Here is a 16,278-nt window from a genome sequence, read left to right on the forward strand (position 1 = left end):
AAAAAGATTGAGCCGGGTTGTTGAGGGGCACAGTCTTTTAGTAAAACTGCTGCCTACTCATACCATTCTGCTTCACTCCACTTCTCCATCAACACAGGCTCTGACTCCACCCCACCCAGTTCCAGCTACTGCCTTCCCATTCGGTGCCTGTTTGGGAGCTGACCCCAGCCACCGTTCCACACAGTAGGTGGGGACAGAGCACATCCCTGCCAGTCGGAAGGAAGTAACTAGAGCTGAGTAGCAAGGGATGAAGCTGGAGCCTGTGCTGATGGGAAATGAAGGGGAGCCTGGAAGCAGAAGCCTATGCACCATGTCGCAATGCCATTCACTAGCCCAACCACTTCTCCATCACGCAAGCAGGAGGTGGACTCTGCCCCATAGCACCCAGCTTTGATTACTGCTGTACCATTGGCTCCCACAACCAATTTGTTTGTGGCCACATGGTGGAGCCTGTGCCCTTGGAGCAGCAGAAACTGGGAGAGGTAGAGAAAAAAAAAATTAAAGACAGAATTGTTTTCTTATTTCCATTTATTAATCCCCTGCTCTTCTGCACATGGGAAAAAAGGGTTTTAGATGCATTTAATTGGTATTTATTTATTTATTTATTTAAAGGCTGGGCTATAAGGGACTTTTATATTTAAGAATACTTCAGTTTTACACTGTTAATACGTGGTTAATTGTATGTTAACATGCTGTATTGTAGGAAATATTTTTGAGTTATGCAATATGTAGCCTGTAAACAAAAAAAAAACCATGGTCCGCCAAAAGTGCTACTTTAAAGTTAACCATTCCCGGGGTAAAAAACAGTAGGACAGTTTTAAGAAGTCCTCAGCCCTCATCAGCTAGAGGGAAGAATGCTTCAATATACATCTTCAAGGGAGGGTTCAAGAGAAGCATGAGAATTAATTTACATGGTGACCAGAAGAGATTCTCACTTCCCCTTCTTTAAAAAGAAAAGAAAAAGAAAAAAAAGACTAAAAATCTATTCTCGGTTTCAAATGCATAATCCATATGTATATTAAATAAAAGGCAAAGCAAATTTCTGTTGTGATGTTCTTTATTTCCGTAACATACAGTGAAGTTTTAAGTATTTTGAAGGTTTCAAAGTAACAGCTGTGTTAGTCTGTATTCGCAAAAAGAAAAGGAGCACTTGTGGCACCTTAGAGACTAACCAATTTATTTGAGCATGAGCTTTCGTGAGCTACAGCTCACTTCATGAAGCTCACGAAAGCTCATGCTCAAATAAATTGGTTAGTCTCTAAGGTGCCACAAGTACTCCTTTTCTTTTTAAGTATTTTGAAGGAATGCTGAATTAATTTATCATAATGCCAGAAGAGGGCAGCATAACACAGTATTCCATAAAGGATACCTAACTGTTCTTTAGTGTCAAACCACCTCCACCTTTTTTCAATATAGAAAGCATCTTCACTGCATACAGATACTTTTTCCTCTGAAATCTTTTTTTAAAAAAAGATGGCAAGTACATACCAGGGGCTAAGAGAAAACATCCAATAATGACGTTTACTGTTGTCTACATAGAAATTATGTATTTGCTTTGATCATAGCTGCAGAAGCAAGCTTCTTGCAAACTCAGCTTTGCACACACATATGCAGTAGCAGACGCTACATGCTTTTTAATTATATGCACCAGTATATGAGACATCAAAATTCATATGCAAGGCTGCATTAAATGATCTAGGAGAATGTGACAGTATTGCTATTTTGATCTGAGCAACACATTTGTATTCCTATTTGACTTTCTTATCTTCATCTATCAAATTACTAATTTATCCCGATAAAAAAGTTTGAGATTTTCAATACTGGCAAATGACAAAACGTCTTTTAATCATGTTAATTCAGCATCTTGTCATAGTATATAAATAATACAGTTTTCCTCACCTGCATCACTTTCAAGTTATCTTATTTCAGAACCCTCTTCTAAATTTATCACATAGATATACAAAATCTTAAACTTACTTTAAGTTTTCAATGGTAACCACCAGTTAGTTTATAATCAGAAAATGTGAAACAGACTCAAATTGATAAGCATAGGGGGAAAAGTGTCTCTCTGATCACACTAAGAAATGGCAGACCACAATATCCCATTTCATGGGTTTTAACTGCACATGTCCAAGCTTAAAAGCTCCATCTTTAGATAAATTATATTGTATATAATATACATGAAAGCTTCTTTAACAAATGGTGCTTTCCTGTATTTGGAACACTATAAATAATAATCATCTAAGGACTGGACTTAGAAAGGACTCCTAAATATAAGGATTTGCAGAAAGGACCATGGTCAAGTTTAGTCAGTCATTTGGTTCAACAGCATTTACAGTTTTCTTTCACATAACACTTAGCCACATAGTGCACTTATATTTGTGCTTCTGCAGTTTTTTAAGTTATACAATAGTATGTATAATCTCCTACTACTTACTTGGCGAAATACTTCATTAACAAAATTGACGTAACCTCGAGTGGACAACAGAATTCTCTGTACCATCTCATACACTGTCCGATGTTGTTCTTCAATGCTGCAAAAGCTGGAGTTACTGAGTCGCCTATCAGACAAAGTGCTGCTATTGGAATGATTTTTCTCTTGCTCTGATAGCACACTAGTTTCCAGCTCGGGGTTTTTATCTTGAGTTGTACCACCAACAGTCTAGACAGGAGAAAATGCAAGCCTAATAAAATACTTGTATAATACTGCATATAAAACATACCAAAAACCTGGGTTACTTATTATGAACTCCAGTTACCAGCAACTTTCACAAACCCATGGAATCCCAGGAGCAACTGAATACAACTTTTAATAAACTTGAGCCAAGCAAAAAATTAGTGATATAATATTTAAATGCCTAATGTGCATCCTATTCCCATATCTCAGATCTGTTGTCTGTAAGACAGGAAACCACAAGATAGGGTGAGTTGGACCACGGAGATTTAAAAGAGTTTACCAATATGGGGTACACCAGCAACCTTGATTTTCCAACATGAGGAGGAGATCTACCTTCAAAGATACTTGCTTTTTAGTCTTTAGAAAATAGATGGCACATTAGGACACAGTGCTAGGGGATGATCCTTAGGTCACTCTGCTCCATCGGAAAGGAGAGAGAAATTGGGGAGGAAAAGATGCAGGGAGGAAGAGAACAAACAGAGGAGGAGTTCCAAGTCACTTTTTTCGTTTGGAAAAAATTGTCACCCTAGTCACATTCATGAAGCATCTTGGCAAAATCGTAAATTATGGGGTTATATGCAATAGCTGCAACATTTCATAATAAAAGGGATCCAGTCATGAGAGAGAAGATGACAGAGGATGTTGTCCTTTGAAAAGAGATTCTTTAAAACTTATCTACTTAGTGGAAGAAATGTTATCTTAAATGAAAACATGTAATCCACATGCAACAATACTCAATTCACTGAAAGTATTGCCTGGGCATAGGCACTGATTAGAAAAAACTTCCTTTCTTTTTACTGTATCAGATTCCAGAAATACCTCTGAGTGAAGTTCACAAGCTACAAGGGAGAGCAGCCACATTCGGTGAAATTCAAAGTCATTAAAAAGTCAGCACTGCCAACAACTGCCACACAGTTCTTACCAATTTTGCTCTATACTTAGAAGAGGAATCTCATATCCAACTATGGGGTAACTGTTGACAAATTCTGACTTTGATGGTAAACAGTTTACCATACCTCACTGGGTTTTAAACCAAATATTTTTTTCAGTACAAGCTTTCAGACAGTTTTACTAGAGAGAAAAAGTCTCTTCCAGTTTATGTGGCTATAAGTATGTTGAACAAGGCAAGACAACTCTTCAGACAAAAATCTGGGAGACACAAATTGATTTAGAGTACTTGAGCTTCAGAGAAACAAAACAAAAAAGCCCTTCCTGTTAAATAGCTACACAAATTTCAACTTTAGACTTCTGACTTTCTATGTTTTCTTTAGAGAATCTGCAGCGAAGGCCAATTGCTTGCTATGAAACTTTTGGTGTGTGAAGCTACCAATCCTGGCCAGATTAGAATCAGTAATTTGTAAATTAAATGTCCACTCCGCAAACTGCTGGTGGATTATATTGGTACTGTTTTTCCTCATTTCCAGATGCTAAATTGTATTAAAAAAAGCTAAAAATACATTAAATACTTTCCTAGTATTTCACTGTAAACAACTGCTAAAGTTGTTGTAAAGATGTTGTGTGATTATTAAAGATGGCCAGCAAGACTCTCTCTCTCTATTGATTATACTGTATTCAGAAGGTTGCTTTTCCTCTTTAAATAAGGCAAAGGACAAACAGCTACAGAAATATTTTCCGGTACATTGCTAAAAGTGCTCCTCCAAAGACTCACTCCTCCATCAGAGGAAAGCTAATTTAAACACCATCATTCACCCACCTAAGCAGAGCATTTCCTTTTTGTTTCAGTTGTCAATATATTTTGATCATCTGCAGCTTCTCTAGCATATACATAAGGAAACAAGTAAGTTTATGACATACCTGAATGATTTTAGGCAGCATTTCTCCTCCATTTTTAGTATTCTGCTCTGAAGTTAAGTACTTCTTTTCGAGAAAGAAGGTTACAAGCCATTTAATAAAAACAACACGAGCAGCCATGAATGGGATTTTCGTGCTGTAGATGTTCTCATTATTCCGAATTGCAGTAATGTATGCTGGTTTTGGCCTCAAGTCAGGAATATCTGGCGAGATTAAACAGATAATATAATTAAATCTTTTTTTAAAAAAACAACAACAACTGCTTGGTGAAATGAATTGAACATTAGACCGAAAGCATTTTTTCTCCATGTGAACTAATAAATGTGATGCACCAGCTGTTTATACCTAATATTATTCTTATTAATATATATTTATATACTGCCATCATTTTGATTGGTGCTGGAGAGAAACAAGACAAAAAAAGCACAGCTCCTGCCCTGAAGAACTTAATCCATACCAGATAAATAGCAGACAATGCAAGCAGCGAACAAAAGAAAGGGACAGGGAAGGGAGGGACAAGAGTTTAAAGCAAGAATACGTAGAATGTAAAATTATCTTATAAATTCTGATCATTCTTATTGAGAAAAGGTAAAAGAGGGATGGAGTATATAAATCAAGAGCAGGCAAATAGTGCGAAGCCAAATGGAAGGAGTGAGGCTTGAGGAAGAAAAAAGGATGTACTAAGGCACACTAGAAAGGGGAGATCAACTCAGGTGCAAGGAGCAGTATGAGAAAAGCACAGAGAAAGTGGAGAAAAGGCAAAGTGCTCAAGGTGTGAAGAACGACCAGAGCACAGAAGAAGAACTATAAAGATCAGAGGTAAAACACAGGTGGGGCACGGTTGTGCAGAGGCTTAAAAGTGGGAATAAGTACTTTGAATGTTGTGAAAAAAAATGGAGTGAAGTTTCTCTAGGGGTGAATAACATGGTTGAAGTGGCAGTGAAGTAAAATTACTTGTGGCACCTTAAAGACTAAAATTTATTTGAGCATAAGTTTATGCTCAAATAAATTTATAGTCTCTAAGGTGCCACAAGTACTCCTGTTCTTTTTGAGGATACAGACTAACACGGCTGCTACTCTGAAACCTGAAGTAAGATTGTATTAGCTGCTAAATGCTGGATAGACTGAAGAGGAGAAGGTTCACAGTCAGGGAGGATGTTGAGGAGGAGTATTTCTACTGGTCAAGTATTAATGGCTTTGGTTCCATTCAAACACCAGCACTTGAGTTCCAATGCACCACTTAATTGATGTATTAGGAACAGCTCAAAAATAAAAGGATTTCAACATTTCTAGAGTGACGGAAGCCTTTAATCATACAAATGGATTTTTTTTTCCTGGCTCTGCAGCTCTAACCCTTACTCACAGCATGTCTGTACTCACATCTACATCTCAGCCTCCTCTGACCGTCCTACAGTGTGTCTACACTTTGAGCTGTGGGTGCAATTCCAGCTTGAGGAGACATCCTTGTGCTAACTCTCATTGAGCTAGCACACTAAAAATAGTGTGTAGTCACAGAGCTGCAAGTAGCAGGACAAGCTAGCCACCTGAGCATTTGCCTATGGTCTCTCACGGTCATGCACTCAGAGCAGCTAGCTTGTCCTGACACTGAGACACCCCCAGGCTACATTCTGTATTTAGCACACTAGCTCAATGAGAGCGAGCACAAGTATGTCTCTCAAGCTGGGAATTACCCCTAGCTCAAAGAGTAGAAATACCCTTAAGATGCCATTCTCTCTCTCCCCCGCCCTTCAAAGATGAAGAAGATAAAAATGATTTTACTTGTATCAAAACTAATGTCTGGCTTTTTGGCACCTGAACAATTCTTTCAACAACCACTCTGTATCATGTATTTTACCATATTTATGCACATTCCTTGTTAACTTAAAACATGAAGGCAATGGAAGTTTTGGGTGCTCAAGGAATGCAGGACTGGCCCCAGCCCACATGTAGGAAGTGAAGTTTAAAAAAAAAACAAAAAAAAACAACACAACTTTCTGTGTTCAGTCCACTGCTCCCAGGGGGACATGAGGGATTGAATCCAGCCATGGAACTATTACAACCCATTTTTTCCTTAAAGCAACAGTCAACAACCCATGGAACTAATATCTGTGACTGCATGTGAAAGATCACGGTTTATTTTTTAAATTAATGGCACCTAATAATTTGATAAAAATGCAAAATAAATACAATTATGTTAACATAATCTGTTTCACCATATGAGAATATAAAAAGGGGAATCTAAAATAGTACTAGATAAAATATTTTTTTCTTATAAGCCATTAAAAATAACACAAATGTCACACATATGCTCATCAAATATAGTTGTAATGATAACAAAGAAACTACAGAAAGTAACCACCAAATATTTTTGCTACTTAAAAGTAAAACTCTCTACTTACCAAGGACAGGTTTGTAGAGGCTGGTTAGTTTTGTAAAAGATGGAAACAAGTGAGGAAGATAATACTTTCTAAACAAGGCGAAGAGAAACTTAAAACCAGTGTCTTGGTTCTCCTTATTCTTCCACTCTAAGCTTGCAGCCTTTGACATGGAGTCAAAAAAAAAATGTTTCAAATTAATACATATTCTATGAAAAATTTCTTCATGTTGAGGATAAATTCTGCTTTACTGAATGTGGAAGATGGAAAACAACACTTCAATAACAGATATGAAATATGAGTATTCTATTTCCAAAGCGCTACAGAGTACAATAAGAGCCTAAGAAAAAAAATGATGCATGCCAGGTCATTTAAAAAGCAAGCATACAAGAAGCTCATTAAAAGCTGACACACTTCTACGTTATAATCCAATCACTTACATAAATGTCATAAACTAATGTCATTATATTTTGTTAAAATATTTTACTAAGATTAAACAAAGCTTCTTACCTCTAAGTAGGATTCTATGAAGCTACTAGTCTCTCCAGAGTATATTTTTCTATCATAATCAGCACAACCAACTCCTGTCATTAATGGAGTTGCATATGCACATACAAGATAACCTTAGGAAGCCTGAATCTTGAGCCATACGTATTAGCCACTGGCATTGGGAGCTGACTGCAAAATCTGATTGTTTTGGTGCTTCAGTATGTCAGCCCTGGTGAGCATCAGGTGTTGTGAGCACACATTATGTGAGCTTCCACGTACCATTATGACCAGTCCTGATCTGCAGTATCTTGGTACAGACATTGTTAAATTGTGCTAAAGACTGTGGTGATTTTTTTCACTGAAATACAGGCATGTTAAAAATAGTAAGCATGTTCCAATCACAAAACCCTACATGTGCTAGTTTCCCCTAATTATTTGTGCCATGGATTCCAACACAAGAGCAAAGAAGAATGGTGAAGGCAGACACCCCTGCAATAAGGGAAAGACAGACTTCTACTTGCTCAATCCTTCCTGTGGATTTTGATCTCTCGTATCAACTTCACACCATGTAAATACCAAACCAGTTTAATTTATTTACCATTCTTCTGAGGTACATTCTTTCAACTCGACTCAATCCCTGCCCCCATTTTTAAAGCAGCTTCAAGAACAAATAAAATTCTCAGTAACTGAAAATTTTCCTTTTTTCAAATTCCCACAAAAGTCCATCTGTACACCAAACCAGGAAATATCAAGTCTAGTCATCTTGCTAAGAATTTCATATTTTCACATCTAAAATTAAGGGATAATGATTCTTCCTTTACTTTCTATCACTGATTTGTTTGCTTCAGCCATAGTCTTATTAAATTTTCCCACTTTCATCAATAATGAACCTACATCCCAATGAAATGTTTTTAAAATTCCAAAATCACCAAAGATCCTGTAACTTGCAAGGCCCCATTCTGTAAATACTTACACATGTAAGCTCTGGGAGTGAAAGTATTGTCTGGAGTTTTTCCACTTTTACTGTCTACTGTCTGAAGTAAATTGTTGCTCCTACTTGATTATTTTAGGTTGGTGGAGTCAATTTTAATATATTAATGCCACAGCGCATTTATTGTAAGTCTAATTATTGTCAGAGTACTCAGGGATTTTGTATACATGTTCTTTTTATAATGTCAAATCTACATAAATAAAATAAAATGAACCTATTTGTGAGTAGCATCACTCAACACAATGTGTAACTTTATTCATGTGTGTAAAATTACTGTTTGCCCTGATGCTGCAAAAATTGCACAAGAATATAAATTCACTATTGCCTTTAAAATTTACTGTCCAGTGATTGCTTTCTTTGGCCATCTCAAGTCACCTGACATAGTCAGCTGTATTTCCATTAAATATTTCTTGATTGCTTCCACTTTAAGCTGTTTTTCCTACTTTCAAAAACTAAATTCAGTTAAAAAGTATGTATTTTTGCCAAAACGTTTATTTTTATTTTGCATCAGGGGTATCAGCTAACTTTTCTCTATTCTCAGTTTACATGCTATAAACTAACTGGGCCATTCTTTTGGTTCTAATTACACAATATACTGAAGCTAATTAATTTACAAAGCATCAGCTCTACTTTCTCCAGAAACCAAAAAACTGACAACAAAATTGTGGTCTGAATTCAAAGACATAAAAATTTGTTTCCCTCAAAGAAGACTCTTCAAAATACATGCAGCCTTTAGCCTCCGTTAAACATGAGGGTGTTTGTCTACTCCGTTCTTGCCTAAAGCGTGGCTTTTCCCTAAGTGTCCGCTCTGAACACTCATTCCGTACTCTGAATGGATGCTTTTCATCTCATCCATCACCATCATTAAAAAAGGTTTGTACAGCCAAACTGGGTCCTTAGGTGCACTAGTGCAACACCATTTTCTGCAAGTGTAACTGATCAGAATTTAATGCACAGTTCTGTTGATGAACCAGGATGGAACAGAATCTGCAGTGCACGCAGTGCTAAGGTATTTTGGCTTTGCAGGCCAAACAGCACTAAAAAAAACCTGTGAACATATTTTTGCACCACAGTATGTTGGAAGTTTGTATATATAAAGTGAGCAGTTCTGTTGAGTAGGAAGGTATCATTTTTACATTGTCACTTTGTACAGTAAAACTGCACTTTAAGCAAGATGACACAAACACTTAAAACCATTTACCATTTTGCTCACATAACCTTCCTAAAACATGTCTCCTATAGAAATAAAATATCAATTTTCAACTTTTTAGTTTTTCACTACCTTAGTTCTTTTTACAGGAAATATCAGAGTTCTTTAACACCTAATTTGTATATGTTTACTTGTTCTATTAGGATTGCTTTTTAATATTTCACTCCCTCATTTTACTTTAATTTTGTTTTAATCTCAATTTTTGTATTTTTAGAATACTTTCATAGTTCTTCTTTCCTACAGAAAGAGTATGTAGACACTATTGTGTCTTATCTATTTTTAATTAAAATTTTGATTTAAACCAGCCTTCACATTCTTTTACAAAAAAAAAACCCCTCAATCTCTCCACTCCTATCTCTTCTCCACTCATTCCTGGTATCTGTTTTCATCATTGTGTGTATCACTAATAAGTTATATCTATATCCCCTAGCCAATATTCTAAATGCAAACCCATACACATAAGATTATCCTGATCAAACCAAATAGTCCCATGGCCTCTCCTCCTTTCCTCACTTACCATATATTGGGGATTTAAAACACCCAGCCTGACTGACAAATAAATATGGCTGTAAAAGGCAATTTTGTAAAAGGCAATTTCATCGGCATCATCCGATGAAGTGAGCTGTAGCTCACGAAAGCTTATGCTCAAATAAATTGGTTAGTCTCTAAGGTGCCACAAGTCCTCCTTTTCTTTTTGCTTTAATATTGTGGTTCAGGCCGGAGCTCAGGCTCTGAAGTCCTATCCCAGGCTTCAGAGCCCAGGCTGCAATGTCTACACAGCTATTTTTAGCATGCTAGCATGAGACAGTGGACCCAAGCTGAGAGACTCACTCCCAGATGCAGTGTACACATACCCTTGGAGACGAGCGGTAAAATAGGAGAGAATATAGAATGAAGTCCTGTGGAGAACACTAAGTCAGAGGTGTGGCTTACTATAATGCATTTCATATACTACTTGGCCTTATCTTGATTTAACAGGATGACTTTCCTCAAAGGTTACATGAAGAGTAAATTACTTGTTAGAATTCTTTAGGATTCTGTAACATAACCGGCAACAGGGATTTGAAGAGTTATGACAATCGTTTGACTGAAATGGGTCGACCACCTCTTATCATACTAGCAATACTGATTGCTGAGAGAGGAATTATTCTATTAACAGCTTTTGAAATATGTGCAAAGTGCACCTATTGTACGAAAAGTCAAAATTAATTAAGCTTTGAAATCTGCTTCCTGATTTCAGATGCTGAAGCATAGGTGACTAGGAATTTGTGTGAAACTCTTTACCGTGTTAGAAACCTTCTTTATGGATATAAACTAAAGCTTTAAAAACACCTCACAATATAACATCATCCCTTACTTGTTTTACTTATCTGAGATAGAAATAACCAATTTCAATATAAAAGCCACAACAAAATATTTGACTTCTTTTCTTTTATAAAAAATAAGCAACTCTCTGAATGACAATAACCTCCATCTGAAAAATATTGTACAAGTAGAAAGAACGAAAATAAACTTCCACCACAGGTACGTTTCCTCACATATTAAAGAGTTTACAAAATATTCTTTTCACACCTGGATTACCATATACTTTAACAATATCTGAAGAAAATAGCAGGTTTGGTCCTCAGCAACCTTTTCACCAGAGACAGCTGGCAGAAGTGGGGTTACCTCTTCAGGATAAATCTTTGCTAAAATACAGAGAAAGATTTTTTTAAAAAAAAGATTAACATTTTAAAATAGTGGTATAAATAAATTAAATTTGTGTTGTATTCATGTTCTATAAAATATTATAGTATAAATACAGCTACTGATTGCACAAAGCCATGTTCCATTGGTCAGTTGGATTGTTTTGATATCTACCCACACCCCAAAATATATAGCTAGAAACAGCATCAGCCTTGGCCCCCAACCACCAAAACCTAACACACACATTTTTCTGTAGGAGACCAATTTCTCAAGAGAGGAATTTCTAGCCTTCACCGTAGTGACAATCCTGAAAATAATTGAGTGAGAACTGATGCAGTGATGTCTGAGTTTGCAGATAGCCTGAAACAGTAGCTCTGAGAGATGTGAACTGCTAGATTCATTTTAACACCTTGTTAACTATGAAAATTAAAGATGATAATCTGTGGCACACCGAAAATGTGAGAAAGCATAAACTGAATTTAATACTGAAATGAATAACACAAGGTCTATTATTTATACTAAGTTTTAATTTAAACCTCTGTTTTTAAAATGTATCTGCAGTTGCCACCAAATAATGAAAATTTCCACTGGCGTGCCACAGAATCGAGGGAGCTTACTACAGAATATATGAAAAGACTTGACAACACTAGACATATTAGCTCTTTACAGAGAGCAAGATTGCCAACAACTGAAAAAAGAATAGAAGGAAGGGATTAACTAACGATGGTTGGAACCACAGTCTCTTATACACCTTTGCGTCCAAATGTTCAGATCAGTGAGAGGATGTGTATGGAATCAATAGTCCCTGATATCTAACTGAAGTATATCAGTAAAGATTCTAATGTAACAATTAAGAATGGCACTGAGCTTTCCCAGAAGGTAACATTCCCACAGATGCCCCCCTCCCTTTTATACTATGCATTTTTTAAGTTTTCCTTCTCCTGTTCCTTCTCTCCCAAACCCACTGTTTTTTCTTGCCTGCTACACTTTTCCCTTTACACCCTGTGGACTCCTCCGGTGGAAAGACCTTAGCAAAGAGATGATTCTTGCATTTACACTTGAATAGTTAGGATCAATCTATTTGTTCTTAAATGAAAACTCTGGAATTTGCTGCCCTGTTTGGTCTGCAAGAGTCCAGATTTGAAGAGCTTCAGGGATGCTGCAAGACTCATCTGTTTTCCTGGGCTTTATCTGGAGAGAGAGAATTGGGCCAGATGGCTGAGAAGACTCTTTGTTAGCAATGAGTCATTGTATCGTTTTCTTAATTGGTATTTTTAAAATTTTGTACATATATTTAGATGCTTGTGATTGGCACCTTTCAGACACATGAGTAAATTAGCCATTTGCACTGGAACCCTAACTGCCTTCCTTTCATATGATAGGCTGAAGACATGCAGAAAAGGGGGGTGGAGCCCCTTACTGTAACAGTCACCAGAACTCCCAGTCCCTTCCCCCTCTTTGTTTAAGGGATACCCTCCCCTAATCTTGATTTAAGTTTCAGTTGATCAGGGAATTTGACCCCCTACTGAACAAGTACCTGCACTGGACACCTGCCAAATTGTGACAACATGAACACTTTACAACCTAACCTACCCACCAGGTCACTGGACTGCTGATAGAGGGAGTGGAAAAACCCACACTACCCAGCCAATCCACTAGTGAGAAAAATTCCTTCCCAGACCCAAAAAGCACTTAGTGTGATGTCCACACCATGACATAGAAACCCCATACCCCACATGTAGAATGGCATCCTGGGGATGAGCAAGGACCAATAAGACCTCCCCTCTAATGCACAGAAACCTATAGGCTGCCACTGCATCCTTCAATCTAGCCAGTTCACGAAAATCCCTCCCAAACCCACAAGGAGACTAAATGCCCACAAAGAGAGAGGAAGGGTGAGCAATCCTTAAAGGGCCCCAAGGATTTTCTTTCCCTTGCTAACACAAACAGCCTTTCCATCTCTGAGGGGGAGAAGGGGAGGTGCTCATGGTGGATCTCAAATATGGAGATCCACGCTGACTATATATGAAGTAGAATTTGGGATTCGTTTTCTACCTATAAACATCTAGAAAGCAATTTTCACCTAAATATAAGCATTGGCTATATAGTATTTAAGTTCTTTTTAAATTTTATACTGAAAAGAACTGTCTAGATATACTTACACTCAGTGACCAGCGGGAAGTAGCAAAGCAGTGCAAAAAGATCTGGTGACTTCTTTTCTATATCTTTAACACTAAGTAACATAAAAATGTTCTGCACTCTGAAACTACAGGACTAGAGGGATACAGTGCTATGAAAATATTTTAATAGATTACTAATCTCAATATGACATGTCTCTGGTTCACTGATTTACAGAGACAGATAGTATGATCTATTAGATATTTTCCCCTATTAGCAACATCTGCAATTCTATGAATTAGCGACCAGAAAGGGCTATATATTCAGCACTTTAATTCTGATGATTTTACTTACCATCGGGCAAATTAGGAGTAGGGCTAATGAGTGTATCCAGTGTACAGGGACCTCTTGATGACATGATCGCTGGAAAACCAGGCACTAGGCATGCAAAAATTAACATTTGCTCCTCTGTGGAGTTTGTCTGAAGTGCTTGAAGCCAAAGAAGAAACAGTCGGATTCCTTCACGTCTTATCTAAAAGGAGAAGAAAGTAGAAAGGTACATTGATATAAACAGGAAAATGCAGTAAAAATACTGAATATTTAAAGAAAATAAAAAACGCTTTTTCAAAAATAGTAAGATAAGCACCTTCATTCTTATCACTCTCCAGTGAGCCCTCCAACTATATTAAGAGGCAGCACTGAGGGTGTGCTGGAGGCATATTTAGGAATACTGCTGCATTCTGCCAATATCCAGCCAATGTAATAGTCGCTCAGAAGCCAATATTGCCACCATAAGTTAGAGCAGTGCTGAAGCTGCTCTGCCTTGAACCAGAGGCCAAATACCTCTGGTAGCTCTGGAATTAAAAGTAGCAAGAAACACTAATATGTCATCTAAGGGAAATACCTTAATAGAGTTTCCAGTGTGCAAAAGCTTCTTCAAAACTGACCCTGAAATTAGAAAAATGAAATGGGAAAATACATTACAATTATTAAAGCGGTCTGCTTTTGTCAAAAATGCATTTTTACCACAACAGACCGTTTTAATACTGCTAAACAATATTACTACTGCAATGTGTTCATTTAAGAAATAAATACCTGTGAGGAATTAGCAATGTTATAGCTAACACTATATGTTCTGTTGAATAGAAAGATGGAAAAAAATTTAATTTAATGTATCTGAAGTCTACTTTGTTTTACTCATATTCCTCTCATTTAAAAAATATTACTAGTGGACAACTGGTTACTTTGACCCATTAAATTTATAATTTTATATTTTTTTTAACTATTGTATTAACGTTTCTTGCCCATAGTTCACATTATGGTATACTGACTGGAAAACTGGTAATAATGGTTTTGACATTTGGGGAAGGGAGAAGCATGGGAACAGTAAAAGAACTAATACTGACAACAATTGGTGAGGAAAAAAATATATATATATATACACACACTAGGAGGCCTGCAGATGTACAAACAACTAAGAGAACAAAGACTAAAAACTGTTTTCAAATAAGACTGTGTGAACCAAAATTAGACAACCTTGAAAATGCCAGTCAACTAACATAAAATACTTTGCTAAATATCAGAGCAAATCTGAAAGTGTGGAATATCATTAGCTGAACCCTCAAAAATAATATTCTCTCAGGTGGAGAAGTAACATATCCATTGCTTGTTATTAAATGCATTACTTAAACATGGTATTCCATGCCCTACTGAAGATTTAACCATTTTGCAACACAATAGTAAACCTAGTGCACTAATACATTTGCATCTTTAATGTGTTAGTGCACATGAACGTTAAGTAACTGTTTGTCAAAGCAAACCATTTGCATGTGCAAATACTATTTGTACACAAATGTGCATGCACAAATCAACGTGCCATCAAGTTTACTTGCCCATTGAGGCTGGCTAAAAATTTCTCCAATTATGACTTTTTGACTGAAATCAAAACAATACAACAGTTACTAAATCCCTGAGTAAAGCCCAATTTATGCTGTTCAAATTTACAGGAAATTATAATGAAGTAGTTCAAGCAGATGTCTCCTTTTATTTTTGTATGTGCTAACTGGAAATTTGACAACAGCCCTTTCCTTGACCTTTCATTTCCACCCATTATTTCTGCTGCCATCACAAATTCATTGCTCAGCTAGAAAACACACTGGTTGATTAAACAGCAAAATCAGTGTTGAAATCCCAAATAAAGAATACTGCTTTAAAAATGTGCCATGTGTCCAAATTATAGTCAATAAACAGAACAGTAAATGTTCTGACTGCTTTAGTGCTAATCAGAAGTATAGTTTTTCATTTTCAAAGCAGTAATAAGTCTAACATTCAAATTAATTTGTAGGGACACAATCAGGTTAAAATATATATGTTAAAGTTTCCTTCCGTTGTCACAAACAAGTTAGATTATTAACACTTAAAGAACTTTGAAAATTTAGTTTACTTTTCAGTATTTATGGTTTCTCTTTACTCTCTTGTGAATTCATCCAGGTCAATGAAACAACAATGATCAGTTTTGCTTTCTGGTTCTCAAGCATTAACACAAGACACAATGATTGGCTTACAAATATTGCTGTTTAGAGCCCTGAACTAGCTGACAAAAGCTTGTCCCTTCAAGCTGTGAAATTTAGTCAGAAAAATTATTTCTGCCTCATTTTATTATTGACTTTTCCACAGTACACAAGAGAATAAGATTAGCTTGTTAGCCATATTGTGCTATATCTTTATGTTTATTAACTAAACAAACTATATTAAAAGAACATTAAGGTTGCAAAGTCAAGCACTCAAATATCAGAAAATGCCTCAATTAGGTTTGCCTATGGTATCTTAATTTGGCTTCTTTGTGCATGCGCATAATGATACAGTCTTTAATTGCATGACCACACACAATTTTTTCACAAGACCCCAGCCTCATTCTGTG

The 16,278-nt window shown here is 36.6% G+C and overlaps 1 protein-coding gene across 12 annotated transcripts in view; it reads right to left on the bottom strand.

Moving 5' to 3' along the window:
• RALGAPA2 (Ral GTPase activating protein catalytic subunit alpha 2) overlaps positions 1-16,278 on the bottom strand; it is a 306,774-nt gene that overhangs the window by 243,428 nt on the left and 47,068 nt on the right. For 11 of the 12 annotated variants that reach the window (XR_012158343.1, XR_012158341.1, XR_012158342.1 and 8 more), the window contains exons 5-10: positions 14,263-14,306; positions 13,713-13,890; positions 11,127-11,242; positions 6,889-7,027; positions 4,493-4,692; positions 2,438-2,662 (exon numbers count right to left, since the gene is read on the bottom strand). Coding sequence is in view for 9 of the 12 variants with exons in the window: in XM_073339772.1 (XP_073195873.1) it covers positions 2,438-2,662; positions 4,493-4,692; positions 6,889-7,027; positions 11,127-11,242; positions 13,713-13,890; positions 14,263-14,306 (902 nt within the window). In the remaining 3 variants the exon portion in view is untranslated. The remainder of the gene's footprint in view (positions 1-2,437; positions 2,663-4,492; positions 4,693-6,888; positions 7,028-11,126; positions 11,243-13,712; positions 13,891-14,262; positions 14,307-16,278) is intronic. The other variant, XM_073339773.1, reaches the window with a different exon arrangement.

This window comes from Lepidochelys kempii, chromosome 3 (genome assembly GCF_965140265.1).
Source record: "Lepidochelys kempii isolate rLepKem1 chromosome 3, rLepKem1.hap2, whole genome shotgun sequence".
Lineage (NCBI taxonomy): Eukaryota > Metazoa > Chordata > Testudines > Cheloniidae > Lepidochelys > Lepidochelys kempii.